Consider the following 16,828-nt stretch of genomic DNA (forward strand, 5'->3'; position numbering starts at 1 on the left):
ACTCTTTATGACCATTCAACATACGCAGGGATTCGATTATTTGCAGTACAGCAACCGGCAAAATCAACCTACTACGTACGGATTATAGTCTTGTAATCGTGCCAAATTTTCCTCCTTACAAAACCCGCAGGCTTCATTTGCTGTTTTAAAGTTAGATATAAACATTGACTGAAGTTTTTGGAGCGTCTTAGTAGAATACGAAACCTAAAAATTAAAAAAGAAGAAAACTTATCCAATTTAATTCTACTATGTATATTTTATTCACGACAGATACGTATTTTGCCTACGACTTGCAGGCTCCCTCAGTGTCTGTTTTCGAACTCCGTACTCCGCAAATTACTCCAGATTTATTTTAACTGAGTACAAAAGTCATTGTCCACCAATTGAAAAGGGTACCTGGTCCTGGTTTGTCATGTAATTTGTACGGCTCTGCCGAGAAACAAACGAAGGCTCATTTCCTGCGCAAACATTGTCACCAGCCTGCACACCACTATCATTATTCAATATTACACCTTCGTAACCGACAGTAAACGTGTTCAATTATCTTCAACCCCAAAGCTATAGGCTTCGAAAAAAGAAGGTAAATGCAATTCATTAGATATACAAAGCATTACTCAGGCCTTCATTCACTACGTGTCACGTCACCGGCTGCGGTGAAAAGAGCACGGTAGAAAAGGGGACCAGACAATTACCTCCGTTTCGTTACATAAGTTCATCGTTTCAATTGGGTCGACCAAAGCAAGCCAAGCGCTTTAATGTTGATCGCTCCTATACCTACTTGTCAATCCGCAACATTCTGGTTTGGTTCAGTTTGACATGTCGGGCATTTGGTTGAACTGCCTGCTAGCTGCTATGCTAGCTAGCTTGCTTGTGTCTTGTGTGGAGCGGCTTCGGTGTGAAAAGTTCCCCAGATGGCTAAGAGGTCTGCGCAAAAGTGAAAGTTAAATTGCGCCCAACCCTCCTGCTAGATTGGTTGAAGCGACTAGTAACGTACTGACTGAAATAGATTTGTCAATTCAGCTGACTTGAAAATGAAATTGTTATGCAGGTCGAGGTTTGACTTCTCATGGGCTGAAATAGTGAAAAGATTACCCTTTACTTATCTATCATCGATCAACGAAAATGAAAGGGTTTCCTAACCTCAATATACGCCGTTGCTGTCACTAAAAATATTTTTTTCAACCACAAAGTTCACTAACAGTATAGGTGAGCTAAAAAGGAAAACGAAGGACGCTCTCGAGAAACGATTACAGTGAAGGTATCAATAGCGTGAATGATAAGAGTACAGCGAAACATAGAATAATCATAAAACCTCATCACTTGAGTTGCTTCCCTTCTTTTCCCCTTCATGAGCGCAATGTTTCTCCTTGCTGATCTAATTTTTCTCCGTCCGAACCCCAAACAACCGTCTCGGTAGTATAATAGGATTTTATCTGAAAGCGTGAACGGTTTTCATTTTATTTCCATTACCGCGTTATCATCGTCATTAAAGTCATCTTTGTTGCTTCGTTCCCGCACAGCCTCCACAGCCTGTCCGTTTTCGTCTATCACCGCACCACACCGCACCGGTTTGCTTTCTTTCTTTTCCGATCCAAATCAAAGCTTTTTCTTCCACTCGCTCGAATCTAAATCAGCAACTTTACGGGATATTTCCCTTTTGAACCGAATGTAGATGAAAAAAAAATGAAACGAGCTGCCTTCTCATTTTTTGCTCCTCAAACAAATCACTTTCCGGCGGTGCTCCCTGGTATCCAGGATTCGGCCGGATCAGCTATAGCGCTACAGTATCGAACACCACTACACAGAGGGAAATATTCGTTGAATGGCTTTTCCACCCGACTTGCCGATGGGTTGAGGATGATTACTAAATAACAGACGTACTATAAACAACCAGGTGAAACGCACACCACGGCATAGCTCACGGTGACCGAAGATGGCACAAATATCGATGCGCCTGTACCTGACGATAAAATTACGATTCATGGTGCTATCATGCCGTGTTGCGCCAGCCTGGCGTGGCGGGACGCCAGAAAAGGAATAACTTCGAACCGACGACGACGACAAGTGGCTGAATGCGAGCCTCGGTCGGAATCGATCGAACGAAAATACTTCAATCACGGCGGGCGCGGGATCAATTGAGAATCGTGATATTTTCCTCAGCGCAAGGATTTGTACTTTAAAGTGGGAAACCCGAGCCGTTCAAAAACGTTCAAGAGTGTTGTGACGCATCGGAAGCGGAAGTGCTGTACTGCATTCTTCTTGCCAAACTGAACATAGATATTTTCATGAACAGAACTTTTGTTTCAAACAAAAAAATTGCTTTTGAAATTTACAGAATTAATGACGACTTATTTCTCCTTAAACTGTCTCTCTAAGTAATTTATCTTAAAAAGTTTTAATTAATCTTTACGTGCCTTGCATTTACATTAATATTTTATCTACTCGTTAAAATAAAACGAAATCTTTCTGTTTCCTATCTGTCCCACAGTGGAGTGCAGAGCTCCAGACCACTACTACGGACGGGAAATCGGACACTTCAACAGTTTTGGCCACGGGGTGAAGGTAAGCTATAATGATTCCGAAGAAGAAAAAAAAACTTCCCGAATATTTTACCGATTTCCACTGTATTGTTCCGCACAATCATCAACAGGGCCGTGTGTTTGCCGTCGACGAGTCGACCCTATTCGTGAAGGGATTTGCCTACGATGGCAGCGCTCCGGATGCGTTCTTCTGGGTCGGCAACTCGCCGCGGCCCAGCCCCGAAGGCTACATCATACCCTATCCGGAGGAGTACACAGGGAGGTAAGTTTCCATCTCGGATTACTACCCTGGGACAGACAAAGTTCAAACAAAGTACACGGTACAAACTGATTTCGCCGTTAAAGCCTGGCACCCTCACGCTGTAATAGGTCTCGAGGATTACGGCGTTGAAACGATGAGGACCTGTCAAAGATAATTTATTTATCTTACCAGAGGATTACCTATGTGCCAGGAGGGGAAGATGCGATTTTAAGCTGTCTTTATGTAAATCGTAGACGACGCCGGTTGTTGTCAACTCTTTCGGCTATGTCAATTAGAGAAGATTTTGTAGGGGAATGGATTCACCATCGTAAAGCCAGATTGAATGTAGGCAGGCTTCATCATCTGTGCTAGACTATACCGTAGGAGTTCCGACCGTTGAAAGTTGATATGCATAAATATCACATAAATTTTTATTTTCACACCCTCTCAGCAGGTTACTACCCAACGTCAGGAGGAACTCGAAAGGGATCCCAGTAATATATTTTCTTTCCACTGAGACGCGCAAAAAAAAAACGCTCACGAAAACGGTTGATTACGTTTATGCCGTTACTTCCAGTTAGTAGTGCAATTTTCCAACTTCCCCAACCCCTTTAAAGCTGACGATGATTGCTCTACATCCGAACTAATCTATTTCACTTAGTAGAGGCTTTGTTCCCGGCCGGCTGAGGCTGCATGCTGTTGCACCAACTGAGCGCTACTGATTAAGGCCCAACGAAATCGCTTAACTGTCCTTTCTTTCTAAGGGATTCCACTCACCAAATGGAGTAAAATCGCTTAAACAAAGCCCATGACATGAGGCACTTATGCCTCCGTTCACAGAACCTCGCTAAATTGCTACCCTTCGTTTCTCTCCTTCTTGAGGGGAAAAAACGCTAACATCATTTACGAGGATTAAAGGCCCCTAATGTTACCACACTTGCATTTTGTCACGTTTCTTCCACTGAGTGCGTATTTCATCCGAATCTTCGCTACCCACCACGTAGAATTCCGTGGAATCATAGCCGAGCCGGACCAGTCAGTGCCGATAACACAGCCAGCCTTTGGCACTAAGCTGGAACGAGCTGGCAAAGCGTAGGAGCAAAGGACCTGCCGAAGCCGCCGCTGCCGCCACCACCTCAGCGGAAGGGATGATAATAATCATTACGTTTTATAAGTTAATTAAATTGTGTGACAAACCAGAAAGAGTGAAAGAGAGCATCCATTCGTGACATTCTTGGCACTGCGTGAAGTATTTCACTTTTCGTTACGATTCTTCTAGGTAAAGCTCAAAGAGACTCACGGATCGTACATAAAATAAGATGATTTGCTTGAATTTCGTAATTTCTTATGGTGTTGAGAAACTAGATTGACAAAGTTTTAGTTTTATTTCTGCGATGGCCAGTTTTTCTAGGAATTCTGCATTTTTGTTTCCATACAAAACACAAATTTAATTAGTGATTAGCGAATTTTGCAATATGTGACATAAATTAAAAATACATAGAATACTGATTTTGTGTGACGATATTTTGCTTTGAACGGAACCAAATAGCTGATCCAAACTTTAATAAAATTTGAAGAGTTCATATCGCGATTCGCCGTAGATTCATAGGGGCCATCCAAATTGAACTTTTTGTCACTGGAAAAGATCATCAGTGAAAAATAAGCATTAAAATAATTATAACTTGAAAAAATGACAAAAAATGAGACAGTAACATAGGAAAAACGGACTTGAGAAAAAGATAAAATGAAAGAAAAAAGACGAAAACGGAAGATAAAAAAGGAAAACCTTCGAGGAAATGGAAAAAGGGGGACAAAAACAGAATAAAAACTCAGAGAAGACGAAAAATGAGGCATCAAAAAAAGGAAAGCGGCACAGATGAGGACGGAAAACGAGAAGAAATGGAGACAAAAAGAGTAAAAAAATACAAAAATTGGAAACCGAAAAAAGGCAACAAGAGAACAGTAAAGCTGTTGGAGCGTCTTAGTGGAAAACTGAAATTAAAGATCAAAAACTTTTTTCACGATTAAATTCCACTATTAATTTTATTCACGACAGATACATATTTCGCCTACGACTTACAGGCAAGGAAACAGGAAAACAAGAAAATAGAAAAAACTAAAAACGAAAAAATATATAACAAAAATGAGTGAAAAGCAAAAAAAAAACAAAAGGAAAGAAAACAAGAACTGAAAATAAGAACAAATGGCACAAGAAATGAAGAAAAACGGAACAATGAAACAGGAAACACCGGACAAAATAAGGAAAATGGGAAACAAAGATGGGAAACAGGTGCAAAGTGAGCGCAAAAACCGGTACTGGTGGAAAACGGCATAGAAAAAGTAACAAAACGTAACTAAAAGTGGCAAAACGGAACTGAAAAAAAGTAAAAGCAGAACAATAAAGAGGTAAAACGTATGAAAGAATAAAACAAATACAGTAATGTTCCGATTTTGTCAACTCCCGATTTGGTCTACCCCCGATTTTGTCAGCCCATAAATTTTGTTTAACTATTGTGCTTTTAAACATGATTTATTAAACTTTTCAGCCTGCTGATTCTCTGGGGAGAGCTTTTGAATAAAATGATGCCCTCTTGTAAGTAATTCGGGATCAAAATTAGGGTATTTTTGTAGTAAAAGTTCTATAGTTCCTAAACAAACAAAGATAGCGGTATACTACATTCAACAATATTGTGTATTTTTACTATTTGTACAGCTTTGTGAAACAGGAAAAAGTCATACAACAACTATAAAAACAGCCAAAATAGAAAAACTGATTTTAACGATTTTTTATTTATGAGAAATAGGATTTTTCTATCTTTGGTGAAAAGATAGAAGGTTACTGTCTTCAGCAAAACTTCTTGTAATAATAGGTTGTAAAAGTTTGCAGAACACATCAATGTGTTATATTGAAACGGAAGAAAAATAAATTTTTTATTGCACTGTTAAGGGGATTGATCAAAATTTGAATTCCGCTGGACGATAGAACTTTTAATTTTAAGAAAGTCTTCTAAAGGTTCCATAAACCTAAACTCAAGTTTTCCCGCTCAAAGCTAATGCGCATCAAAAAAGGTTCTGGACCAGTGTGCTGTGCCTGGTTCATTGAGCTTTCGGTTGACCAATTGAGGGTTAAAATTTAATTTTTAGTAGAAGTCTTCAAAAGGTCTTAAGTCTTGAATTTTGAAAAAAATTTCTCGGTTTTGTCAGTTTCCCCATTTTGTCAGCCCAAAATTCAACATGGTGCTGACAAAATCGGAACATTACTCTAATGTCTATTTTAATTACAAGTAAAACGTCGTATCTAATTTCGTGTCTATGTCCGGTTTGAAATAAAATTTCAAGTTCAAATTATTCCAAGATAATTTCAATGTAAGTCACGTCGAGTGTCACGAAAACGACCTAAGACTTGTCGATCTCTAAGAGCATGACCATACGTAATACCTTTCTTCGGCATAACCTCCACCATCGGTACACCTGGAGATCACAAAACCAGACGGGATCACAAGTCGACCACGTTCTGATAGAAGGTCGGCACTTTTCAGACACTTTCGACGTCACAACCTACCGGGGCGCTAACATTGATTTGGACCACTACCTAGTGATGGCTAAGATACGTCAAAAACATGTTGTAAACAACATATGATACCGGTGCTCGCCTCGTGACTGAAGCAACCGGATGTTGCCGAAAACTACGCGTTATCTCTCGAAACCGCGCTGCCGGAAGAGGGTGAGCTGGATGAAGCTCCTCTTGAGGACTGTTGGAATACCGTAAAAACAGCCAATAACATCGTAGCGGAGAACGTCCTAGGCCGTGTGGCACCGAATTGACGTAACGAATGGTTTAGCGAGAAGTGCCAGGCTGAGAAGAACGCAGGGCAGGTACAAATGCTGCATAGAGCCACCCGTCAGAATGTGGAGCGATACAAACAGAAGCGGAGACAACAAACCCGACTCCTCCAGGAGAAGTGCCACCAGAAGGAGAAGGAGTGTATCGCTTTCACGACACACGGCAGTTTCACCAGAGATTCAACGAATCTCGCAAAGGCTTTGTGCCGTGGGCCGAAATGTGCAGAGATAAAGATGGAGGTATCTTGACTGACGACCGTGCGGTGATCGAAAGGTGGAAGCAGCACTTCGATGAACACCTGAATGGCGTGCAGGCGGAAGACCGTGATAGCGGAGGAAGTGACCACATTGGTGCAGCAAGCGACGAAGATGTGCCACCCCCATCGATAAGGGAAGTTAAAGAAGCCATCCAGCGGCTGAAGAACAACAAAGCAGCGGGAAAGGATGGCATCAGAGCGGAACTTATTAAAATGGGCCCGGACAAGTTGGCCGGTTGTCTGCATCAACTGATTGTCAAGATTTGGGATACGGAACGACTACCGGAGGAGTGGAAAGACGGGGTTATCTTCCCTATCTACAAAAAAAGGTGATAAGCTGGATTATGAGAACTACCGAGCAATCACTATCCTGAATGCCGCCTACAAAGTGCTGTCTCAAGACATCTTTCATCGATTATCGCCAATAGCCAATAGATTTGTGGGAAGTTACCAGGCCGGCTTCATGGAGGGTCTACAACGGACCCAATCTTCACCCTGCGGCAGATCTTCCAGAAGTGCCACGAATTCCGAGTCCCCACGCACCACCTGTTCATCGATTTCAAAGCCGCATATGATAGCGTAAACCGACAAGAGCTATAGAAAATTTTGGACGAAAACGGCTTTCCGGGTAAGCTTACTAGACTTATCATGGCTACGATGGATGGGATCCAGTGCTGTGTGAGAATCTCGGGTGGATTGTCGGACCCATTTGGATCTCGCATAGGACTTTGACAAGGAGATGGTCTTTCCTGCCTGCTGATCAACATTGCGCTTGAAGGTCTTATAAGACGAGCGGCGATCGAAAGACGGGGCACGTTTTTCACTAAAGCCAGTCAGTTTACCTGCTTTACTGACTGACGTGGATGCTGTCGACAGAACATTTGAGGCGGTGGAAGATCAGTACACCAAACTAATACGCGAAGCAGAGAAGATTAGGTTGCAGATAAATACGTCTAAAACGAAGTATATGCTGGCGGGCGGGACCGAGCGCTGCAGTACCGTGGTAATCGACGGGGATGAGTTAGAGGTAGTTGACGCGTTCGTATACCTTGGTTCACTGACAACAATACCAGCCGTGAGATTAAAAGGCGTATTATCAGCGGAAGTCGGGCCTACTACGGACTCCACAAACACTTGCGGTCGAACAATTTGAGCCCCCGTACAAACCGCACACTGTACAAAACACTAATTAGACCGCTTGTCTTCTACGATCATGAAACGTGGACACTGCTAGAAGAGGACCTGTTGCTAGAATGCCGGACAACTACCCTGCAAAACTGGTTGGCATCGAATCCGGTAGAAACAATACGAAGAGGGGCACAGCGAGCGAAGTGTTAAGACCAGGTGGAGCAAGATCTGGCGACAACTGGGTGCTCGCGGAACTAGAGACCAGCTGCCATGGACCGAAATAGATGGAGATATTATATTGGGCAGGCCTTGGGGAAACGCAAAGCTGCTCAAAAACGTGAGAAAGTCTTCTCATTTGACTGCGTGGGAGTCGATGTACATCTGTACGGAGGACCGTCCCCTGATGAATGAAGATGACGCTCTCGTCACCTCACAGCTCTTTCAACTGACGAAGTTGAAACTGTAGTAAACAGCAAATTACTATTTTGTATCCAGTCGACCACCGCTCTGATGATGGGTAGCATCACACCCGAAACCGGTTAACGGATAACGGTATTTGTTTTTTTGTAAGAACCATGAGTGTTGTGTCTCGTATTCGCCTTGTCACAAGACTTTAGGCCAATTAAGTAAGTAAAGGCAAGCACAATAAATTTGCTTTATTAACAGTTTTATTATGGTTTTATAGCTAGCTATAAGTGTCCTTTGAGTCATATTCTCTTGGTATTGCGTAATACCATAATAAAACCAGAGAACCGCAATAAAACCTTTATAAAATTCAAATAAAACCACATGGTTTTAGAATTGTTACTTGGGAAGCCACTAGGCTGGATGGAAAAAGTTAAATAAATAGCAAATAATGGACGAAAATAAAAGCTGTGAAACAATTGTAAGCCCAATCACGAGTCTTACATTGCTCATCACGAGCATGTCGAAGCTATAACTAGGATGGCCAGGCCGCCCGTCAGGCATCAGTCCACCAGCTGTCATCAACAGCCAATAGATTCGTGGGAAGTTATCGGGCCGGTTTCATGGGGGTTGGTCTACAACGAACCAAACGTTCATCCTACAGTAGATGTTGATTAATTTCAAAGCCGCATATGATAGAGTAAACTGATAAGAGCTATGAAAAAATCTGGACGAAAACGGCTTTCCGGGTAAGTTTACTAGACTTATCATGGCTACGACGTATATGAGATCCAGTGCTGTGTAAGAATCTCGGGTGATGGATTACCGGACCCATTCAAATCTCGCATGGAAGATAGTCTTTTCTCTCTGCTATTTAGCATTGCACTTGAAGGTGTCGGACGGCGATTGAAATGACATGTAGCTAGAATGCCGGATAACTATTCTTCAAAAATGGTTTTCTTAGCCAATCTGGAAGGACGAAGACGAAGAGGGATACCACCTATTCAACGACTACATAGCTCCATATGATACCATCGACTCTAAAGAGTTATGGAAAATCATAGACGGAAACGGCTTTGCCGGAGGACCTACTCTGTGCAGATTTCGGATGATTTATATTCACGGAACTAGGGGGGCATAGCGCGAAAAAGAGAAGATTGGTTTGAAGATAGATACGTCCAAATCAAAATAAATGCTCGTCGGTGGAACGGATGCCGTTAGGCTAGTAGAGTTACGTTCGATGGCGATGGGTTCAAGGTAGCTGCCGAATTTGTTAAGCAATTGCGGTCGAACTGACTAAGCATCCTAAATAAGACGTTCACTAGATCAGTTGCTCCCTATGTTAATGAAACGTAGACATTGCTCGACGAGGACCTACCAGTGCATGCAGCTTTCGAGAGAAGATTGCTAAGAACGATCTTCAGTGGCGTACAGGAAAACAGAGTATGGAGGCAAAGGACAACCATGAACTCTACGGTGGACTAAGTTTTTAAAAGGTAATTAAATCATGCCCTGTCAGGTTTTTTGAAATTTTTTTAATGGTTGAACGTACGATTACGTTACTTCGCCAAATTCATTTTTTTAGCAGAGTTTGTTGCAACAATTACCCTGCGAAGATGGTGTTTGCTTTCAAACCGGTACGAATGAAACGACCATGTCAGGATCAGGAGCACAGTGGGAGAGAGGGCTAAACCAGGTGGAGTATACGGTGTCCAAGGAATTGGACAGCGGTTGCGAACAACTGACTAAGAGAGAATGATGTTGATCATGTCTTGTCGTAAGACGGAATTGAATTAAATAATACTACTTGTTTAACTTAAATGTTAGTCCTAGAATTTCACATGACCCTGAAATAAACTTTTGTGTGCATTTGTCTACTATCTACTGTGTCCACTTAAAAGTCGTCAACATGTCATTCTAGTTTTAGAACTAAATAACCTCGATATGAACCGTTGTGACAGCAGGAAGAAAAAAAATTTAAACGGCCGACCAACGGTATTTTGTAATCATCTTCGAACGCACATCTCGTGTTCTTTTTCAAAAGTTGTCGAAGAACTTCCTTCAATAGTCAGACATCATTCAAAATTAATTAGTCCCGTTAACTAGCATGAGCAAGCAGCACTTGACATCGGTCTCGCGTATCCTGGCTTACTTACTAGAAACCATTAGGTATGCAATGAACGGCTCGTAGTTTTATCACTGTCATTAACAATTTTCATTATTGTACAATCACTCGCTATTATCCTATTTCAATGGGAAAACGTGCCAGTATTTATCGCACATTTGCTAGCTTTAGGCGAAGCGAAGTAGTGAAAACGTGCTAACCCACCGTGGTGACATCTAGACAAAACAATGGGAAAAACGTGGAAAACCTACATTTATCTCGTGATAATTTTCGCTTATCATGGCATGGTCGGTATCGATTACAACCCCACACCAAACCGATTATTTGACGCCTATCGTATGCATTTCACTTCCGAAGGGATTTCGTTTCAGTCAAATTTATCAAATCGCATAAAATCAATTTCTGCTGCTGAAAACATTGAACAACACTTCAAACGGAGTTTCCCCCTTCAGTACTGGTGAAAAGCTAACGTAAGAGCTGCCTCACGCTTCTGTGCACCTCTATTGGTGGCTGGCAGCTCCTCCGCCCGGTCTCATACTTTCCATTGACGATGCGTGTTTACGCAAAACGAACGAGGGGTGCGTTTTTCCGGATTTAGCACTTTTTGATCTAATTTAGCTAACGAGCGTTCGGCCAGCAGAAGCTGGAAGCTTGATGATGGAAAGGCGTATCCGATGAAATGAATAAAATTTCAAGACTAATTTCGTTTTCGTGAAGTACCCAAACCATCATCCCCACAGCAGCTGCATTGTGTATTGTGTGACGTGTTCATTAAACTTTGTGAATGATGAGCACAATGTGCGCAAATGGGTGGCGTCTGTCGGTGTTTAAATTTTCCAACGATGGAAATTTGTAGAGAGCGAAGCATGATTAAGACTGGCGTTGTTATGATTATATAATTGATTGCAGTTTTCGAGTACTGCTATTAGGTGAAATTTGGTAGCAAGTAGTAAATTGAAGCTTTAAGCCATCCTTGATGGAATTGCGGTCGTCTGACGCTAGAGCACTTGGACCAGAACATTTTCTTTGTTCAACAAAGAAATTCTATACAAAAAACATCTTTTAACAACGTCCCCGGGGAATCTGTTGATTGATATGGCTTTGGCTTCAATGCTTGTTCAGTGCTGCTAGCATCGGTATATTGAACAACAAAATATTATACTATGACAGACAATTTTGAATAAACTGGCGTCGGATGTTTAAAAATGTAACATCAGCAGATAGGTTGAAATCAAATGCGGCATTTTACATACCTACCGTTTGCCTTTAGTTGCAAAAAAGTCATAAAAGCAATACACCATGCACACTGAATCAAAACACCACCCCATCAATCCTCGATTTAAACGACCCACTTTGCAAGATTGGCACCGTATGATGTTCCAAAAATAGCGAATCCCGCAGGATTCGTTTCACGGCACGCATCAATGCCATGAAATAAAGAACGCTCGGTAGCGCCACATTCAACAAGCAGAATCTTTCCTCTGCGATGCGTCGTTTGCGAGCGGGACTTACAGTGGGACACGTTCGATTCGAGTATATTTCCGGTGCGACTTAACGGATATCAAGGACGGGTGCAGGCCTCGCAACAAATAAAAAAAACCCAAACTCCAGCGTAGGCGTCTGTTTTAGCTTGGACGGCTATGTCGCCTGAAGGTGAAAACATAGCAATAATAATTTTAAACGAATTTCCCTTCTGCCGGCTTCCGGACGCGGCACGTGGCCTCAACAATGAAGTGCATTAGGCAATCTATTCCTTTTCCAATTTCGCTAGTGAAGTCGATATAGTCATTGGACATACAATGGAAGTGTTATGGTAACGCTCGCCCCATCACCGGTATCCGAAATTCTGCTAGACGATGACAAAGAGCCTTTCATTTCCCTCGTCACCATGGTTAGAGAGAAGGAAGGTTTTACCGGTTCTCCCTACGCTTGTCACCATTTGGAAATCATATGAATCGTATCGCATATTCCATTCATTACGACGCTGCTGATGACGATGGCGATGATGATGTCGTTGACGATTCCTAGCGAAGGTGTTCCTAGCGCAGACAGCAACAGACATTCACTTGATTCGGTGATTACTTTCCATCGACTGGGAAGGGATTTCTGGAAAACAATGAGTGATATTGCGCATGGTGTTGCGAACGCCAGTGCTACTGGCAGACAGAGTTGGATATTCTGCGAATGCTTTCCCACTAAGAATGCGGCAGAGTTGTGAGAAATGATTCTGATGAGCTATCGATTAATTTTGTTGCATGCATGTCATGTCCGATTGTTTATCCAAATTGAAATCGCAGAATTTCGAACCCATATTTGGTTGTTAGCAGAAATTGTATTTCGTCTAATATGCGGTTCGCTGCGGTGAACTGCACTGTTCCTACAGGAATCCTGTCCAGTATAGCAAACCCAAATACATGTTAATCACGGCTAAACACCGCCACAAGCGTGATGTGGATCCGTGAAACGGGTACCTCAGGGTCGGCCTGGCCTATCCTAGTTTTCGCGGGTAATGGGAAATGATCGTGATGAGCAATGTTAGACTCGTGATTGGGCTTACAATTGTTTCACAGCTTACATTTCCATCTATTATTTGTTATGTGCTATTTATTTATCTTTTTGCATCCAGCCTAGCGGCTTCCCAAGTAATAATTGTAAAGTTATTTGGTTTTACTTGAATTTTATAAAGGGTTTATTGCGGTTCTCTGGTTTTACTATTGTATTACGCAATACCAAGAGGATACGACTCAAAGCACACTTATAGCAAGCTATAAACCCATAATAAAACTGTTAATAAAGCTAAATTATTGTGGTTACCTTTATTGCCGTTGAAGTTGAAACTTGTTGGCTGCACCACGTTTGTTATAAACTTACCATACGTGCGGTGTAGCAATACAATATGGCGCACCAATCAAAATTTATCTTATTACGGTTGCTTGTCAGACCGTTATTGCGGTCTGTTAGTTCTATAGATATTAAATTAAAACGGTAACACCCTGACCAATCAAAATTATTGCTGCTATTATGCTGGAGGTCAACCCCGAAATATTTTTTTTTTATCCGAGGCCATATTGCCGATTTCTATCATTTTTTTGACGCCAAACAACAAATCATCAAAGCAAACTGTAAGTTGCAGAAAGGAAGTTTCTTATTCAGCGGTTTTCATGACAGAATGCAACTAGAATGATTTTGATAGAAACTAAGATTGACTAATCCAATATATTTATTTTGTTTAATCAACCGGCATTTTAAAAATTTGCAAAATTTCGATGGCGTGTTGATTATATTCACCTACCATATCAATATGCACGGTAAAATTTAATGTGCATAAGCTGCAAACCAACGAAGAAGGCTGCTGAAAATTTATTAATTACTATGTAACCTCGTGCTAGCCAGCGGAAATCCCTGGTAGGGAGATAGGTCAAAGATATATACAGGGGTGTCTGATGTAATCCCTCTGCATCAAACACCTATACTTACTTCAGTAGGGAGATCCCCGTGTCACTCGCTGACAACTATCAAGGTGAAGCAACAGGAAGTGGAATCTCACGACAATATGAATCTCACAGACGCTTCTGAATATTCCCGATTTGTGAACCTAGACAGATAGAGGATTGTTGACTCCTTTTATGAGTCCGACTAACGACAAGCAAACGAGGTGTAAAATCTATCAATTTCAAGGCTGCACTCAGATATGACTAACTATCTTGTAACTTTAACATTGTACAATTTATTCTACAAGGTACCATTTTGAGCTCATTTTGGTTTGTGACTTAACTAATTTACTTGCGGTTTTGGGCATTGATGGTGGTATACTTCCGGAACGCTGCTCCAATAAGACAATGGCTGTCGTAGCCACCGCCGATGACTACTCTGGTCGCTGAATGATGGATGCACTGGACAAAGCGTGCACAAGATGGCTGATACACTAGACGATGCATGCACTAGATGACGAATGCACGGGATCAAGTGTGCACTAGTTTACGGAGGCACTGGTCATAACAGGCACTAGATGACGGATGCACAGGTCCAAGAAGGCACTAGAGGACTGGCGCACTGGATGACGGAGGCACTAGTCGACGGATGCACCGGTTGAAAGAGGCACCGGCCTATTGTACACGTGTTCCTGGATCTGGTCGGTGCTACGACGAATAATTGACACGTGGAACGCAGCCGACAGTTGGGCCGGCCTTCACTGATTATCGAAGACAGTTGAAGCGGTTTTCACGGAAAACCCGCCAAACGGAATACAACCCGGGGTAGTAGCAGTTGCTAGCAGTGGTAAGCCAGGATAACCACCGCCGAGACTCGCTGCGTCCGATTGAAGCCACTCACGTCACCAGTTAGTGATGAATTTAGCGTATCACCAAAGACCATTCACCAGCTCGTTACTGGCCGTCCACAAGATGATTAGATACCGGTGTGCGTCCGGGTTGTCCACTGTGCCCATGGAAATCTCGAAAAAGATCAATAATACAAAAGAAAAAGGTCCGCTGGACCTGTCCAACGCTATTAGTTTCATTTAGTGTCACTAGTTTTACCACCTTTAGCCCATTCCGCATATCAACGTTACTTATAAGTATTACAATGGATTTACCTTTTTCTAACACAATAGTTATTTTAACACGAAACAATAACTGGATTGTCCATATTCAAAGATGATAATTCTCTTTTCAGCTCTTTTGATCTGGCTAAACAATAAACAAAGCATTAATTCTCCGCCATCACTCAATAGTCATTATTACTGACCGTACTAATCACTTTCCTAAGCACTCTATTAATAGCTTGTTTCAGGCTTAATTCTTACTTAGTCACGCTTTAATCACACTTTTAGGCTTAGTGTGCAACTTATCTGTAAGCAAACTCTAATTAATCGAAATTACACCTTTTTTAAAATAAACTTTTATCACTTTTTACGAACACGTCGCGCACTTCTATCATCTGTCCTAGCTTCTGACAGATCAAACAAGATTCATACTGTGCGTCGAGTATTTATGGGCTAACTTGGCGGAAGTCGTGAGACGAGACAACATCAACCCGAGTATCGTCGAGAGCGATACTTTGTCTACCTCCGCTTCGTAAAACTTCTCTAGCTTAATTCTCAGACGACTATGATCTGCGATTTCTCCCTCACACCCACTATTGTAAGTTTGATGTCTGCATGAAAGTGAGATTACTCGGTGAGTGACTTCTCACTTTAGTACAACTTAGATGATCATCACTCAACGAGTCCATCTAACACCAGGGAAGGACTTAGGGAAATCGACGGAAAATTCCCGCTTAGCACTTAGTGGCAATTCACGTTAATATTGTGGCGGACGCCACAACTTAAATTTGTAACCAACTGGTTACAACTAGCTGACCCAACAAACTTCGTATTGCCACAAATTAAATTGTGTTGTACATAAATCGTGAATCTTGGATGATCTTTGTCACAATCTCGAGTTTTGCAAGTTTCTGAGGAGCTCAACCTTGGATGATCCATTTTGGCAGTTACGTAACTATGAAACCTCCTTACACGCTGTCGCTCGTTCAGACCCAACTAAAGGAATGTAATAGAGGTCACTACAACATATAAACCTAGACAGAGATGATTTCGGCAGGGGGGTTGCACGTAGTTTTTGGTGGTCTTGTTATTGACAGTTATGTTTTATGGAAGAGTCTAAAATTTCTCGAGTTCGATTAGTTTTTGAGTCACGCAAAAATTTCTGTTTTATTTGTATGAGAGTGCTTATCCTCCTACCACAGGGGTGAGGGGCCTCAAACCATCATAAAATAAATTCTTGCCTCCAAAACCACTCACATGCCAGAATTGGTTCCATTTGCTTAGTTCTCTAGTTATGCAGAAATTTGTGTTTCATTTGTCTGGGCGCCCCCTCCCCTCTTAGAAAAGGAATGGTCTCTTTTTTTTTTTCATGTGTGGACTCATTACTGCGACCAGTATAGTTGATCTATTGTAATATCGCCCGGGTGTTTGCTGTATGACCTGCACTGCATTTCTTTTTGCTATAATCGCTATTGAGTGAGCGATATGCTTATTAAATTGTATGCGTGCTTGCGTGTATTGGGGTTTACCCTTCCTTCAAAGCTTGATCTACTTTACCCACTTATTCCTCGCTGCCAGCACTATCCCATATTATAGCCGTCCCTGGCGAGGACTCATTCGTACCTCTGACCAGTACACTTAACTATAGGAGGGACATTTGCACTGTTAAGAGGCTTCAGAGGGTAAATATAGAATTCAGCACGAAGGAAGGGTAAATGGAGGGGCCTGAGAATAAACCCATGCTAA

General features: G+C 42.0%; 1 protein-coding gene across 1 annotated transcript in view; it reads left to right on the forward strand.

The window, feature by feature from the left end:
* The window catches only part of LOC128746072 (protein Skeletor, isoforms B/C), a 93,124-nt gene that overhangs the window by 35,784 nt on the left and 40,512 nt on the right, over window positions 1–16,828 (forward strand). The window contains exons 2-3 of the mRNA XM_053843124.1: window positions 2,489–2,562; window positions 2,651–2,802. Coding sequence (XP_053699099.1) covers window positions 2,489–2,562; window positions 2,651–2,802 — 226 coding nt within the window. The remainder of the gene's footprint in view (window positions 1–2,488; window positions 2,563–2,650; window positions 2,803–16,828) is intronic.

This window comes from Sabethes cyaneus, chromosome 1, assembly GCF_943734655.1.
Source record: "Sabethes cyaneus chromosome 1, idSabCyanKW18_F2, whole genome shotgun sequence".
In the NCBI taxonomy this organism is placed as follows: Eukaryota; Metazoa; Arthropoda; class Insecta; order Diptera; family Culicidae; genus Sabethes; species Sabethes cyaneus.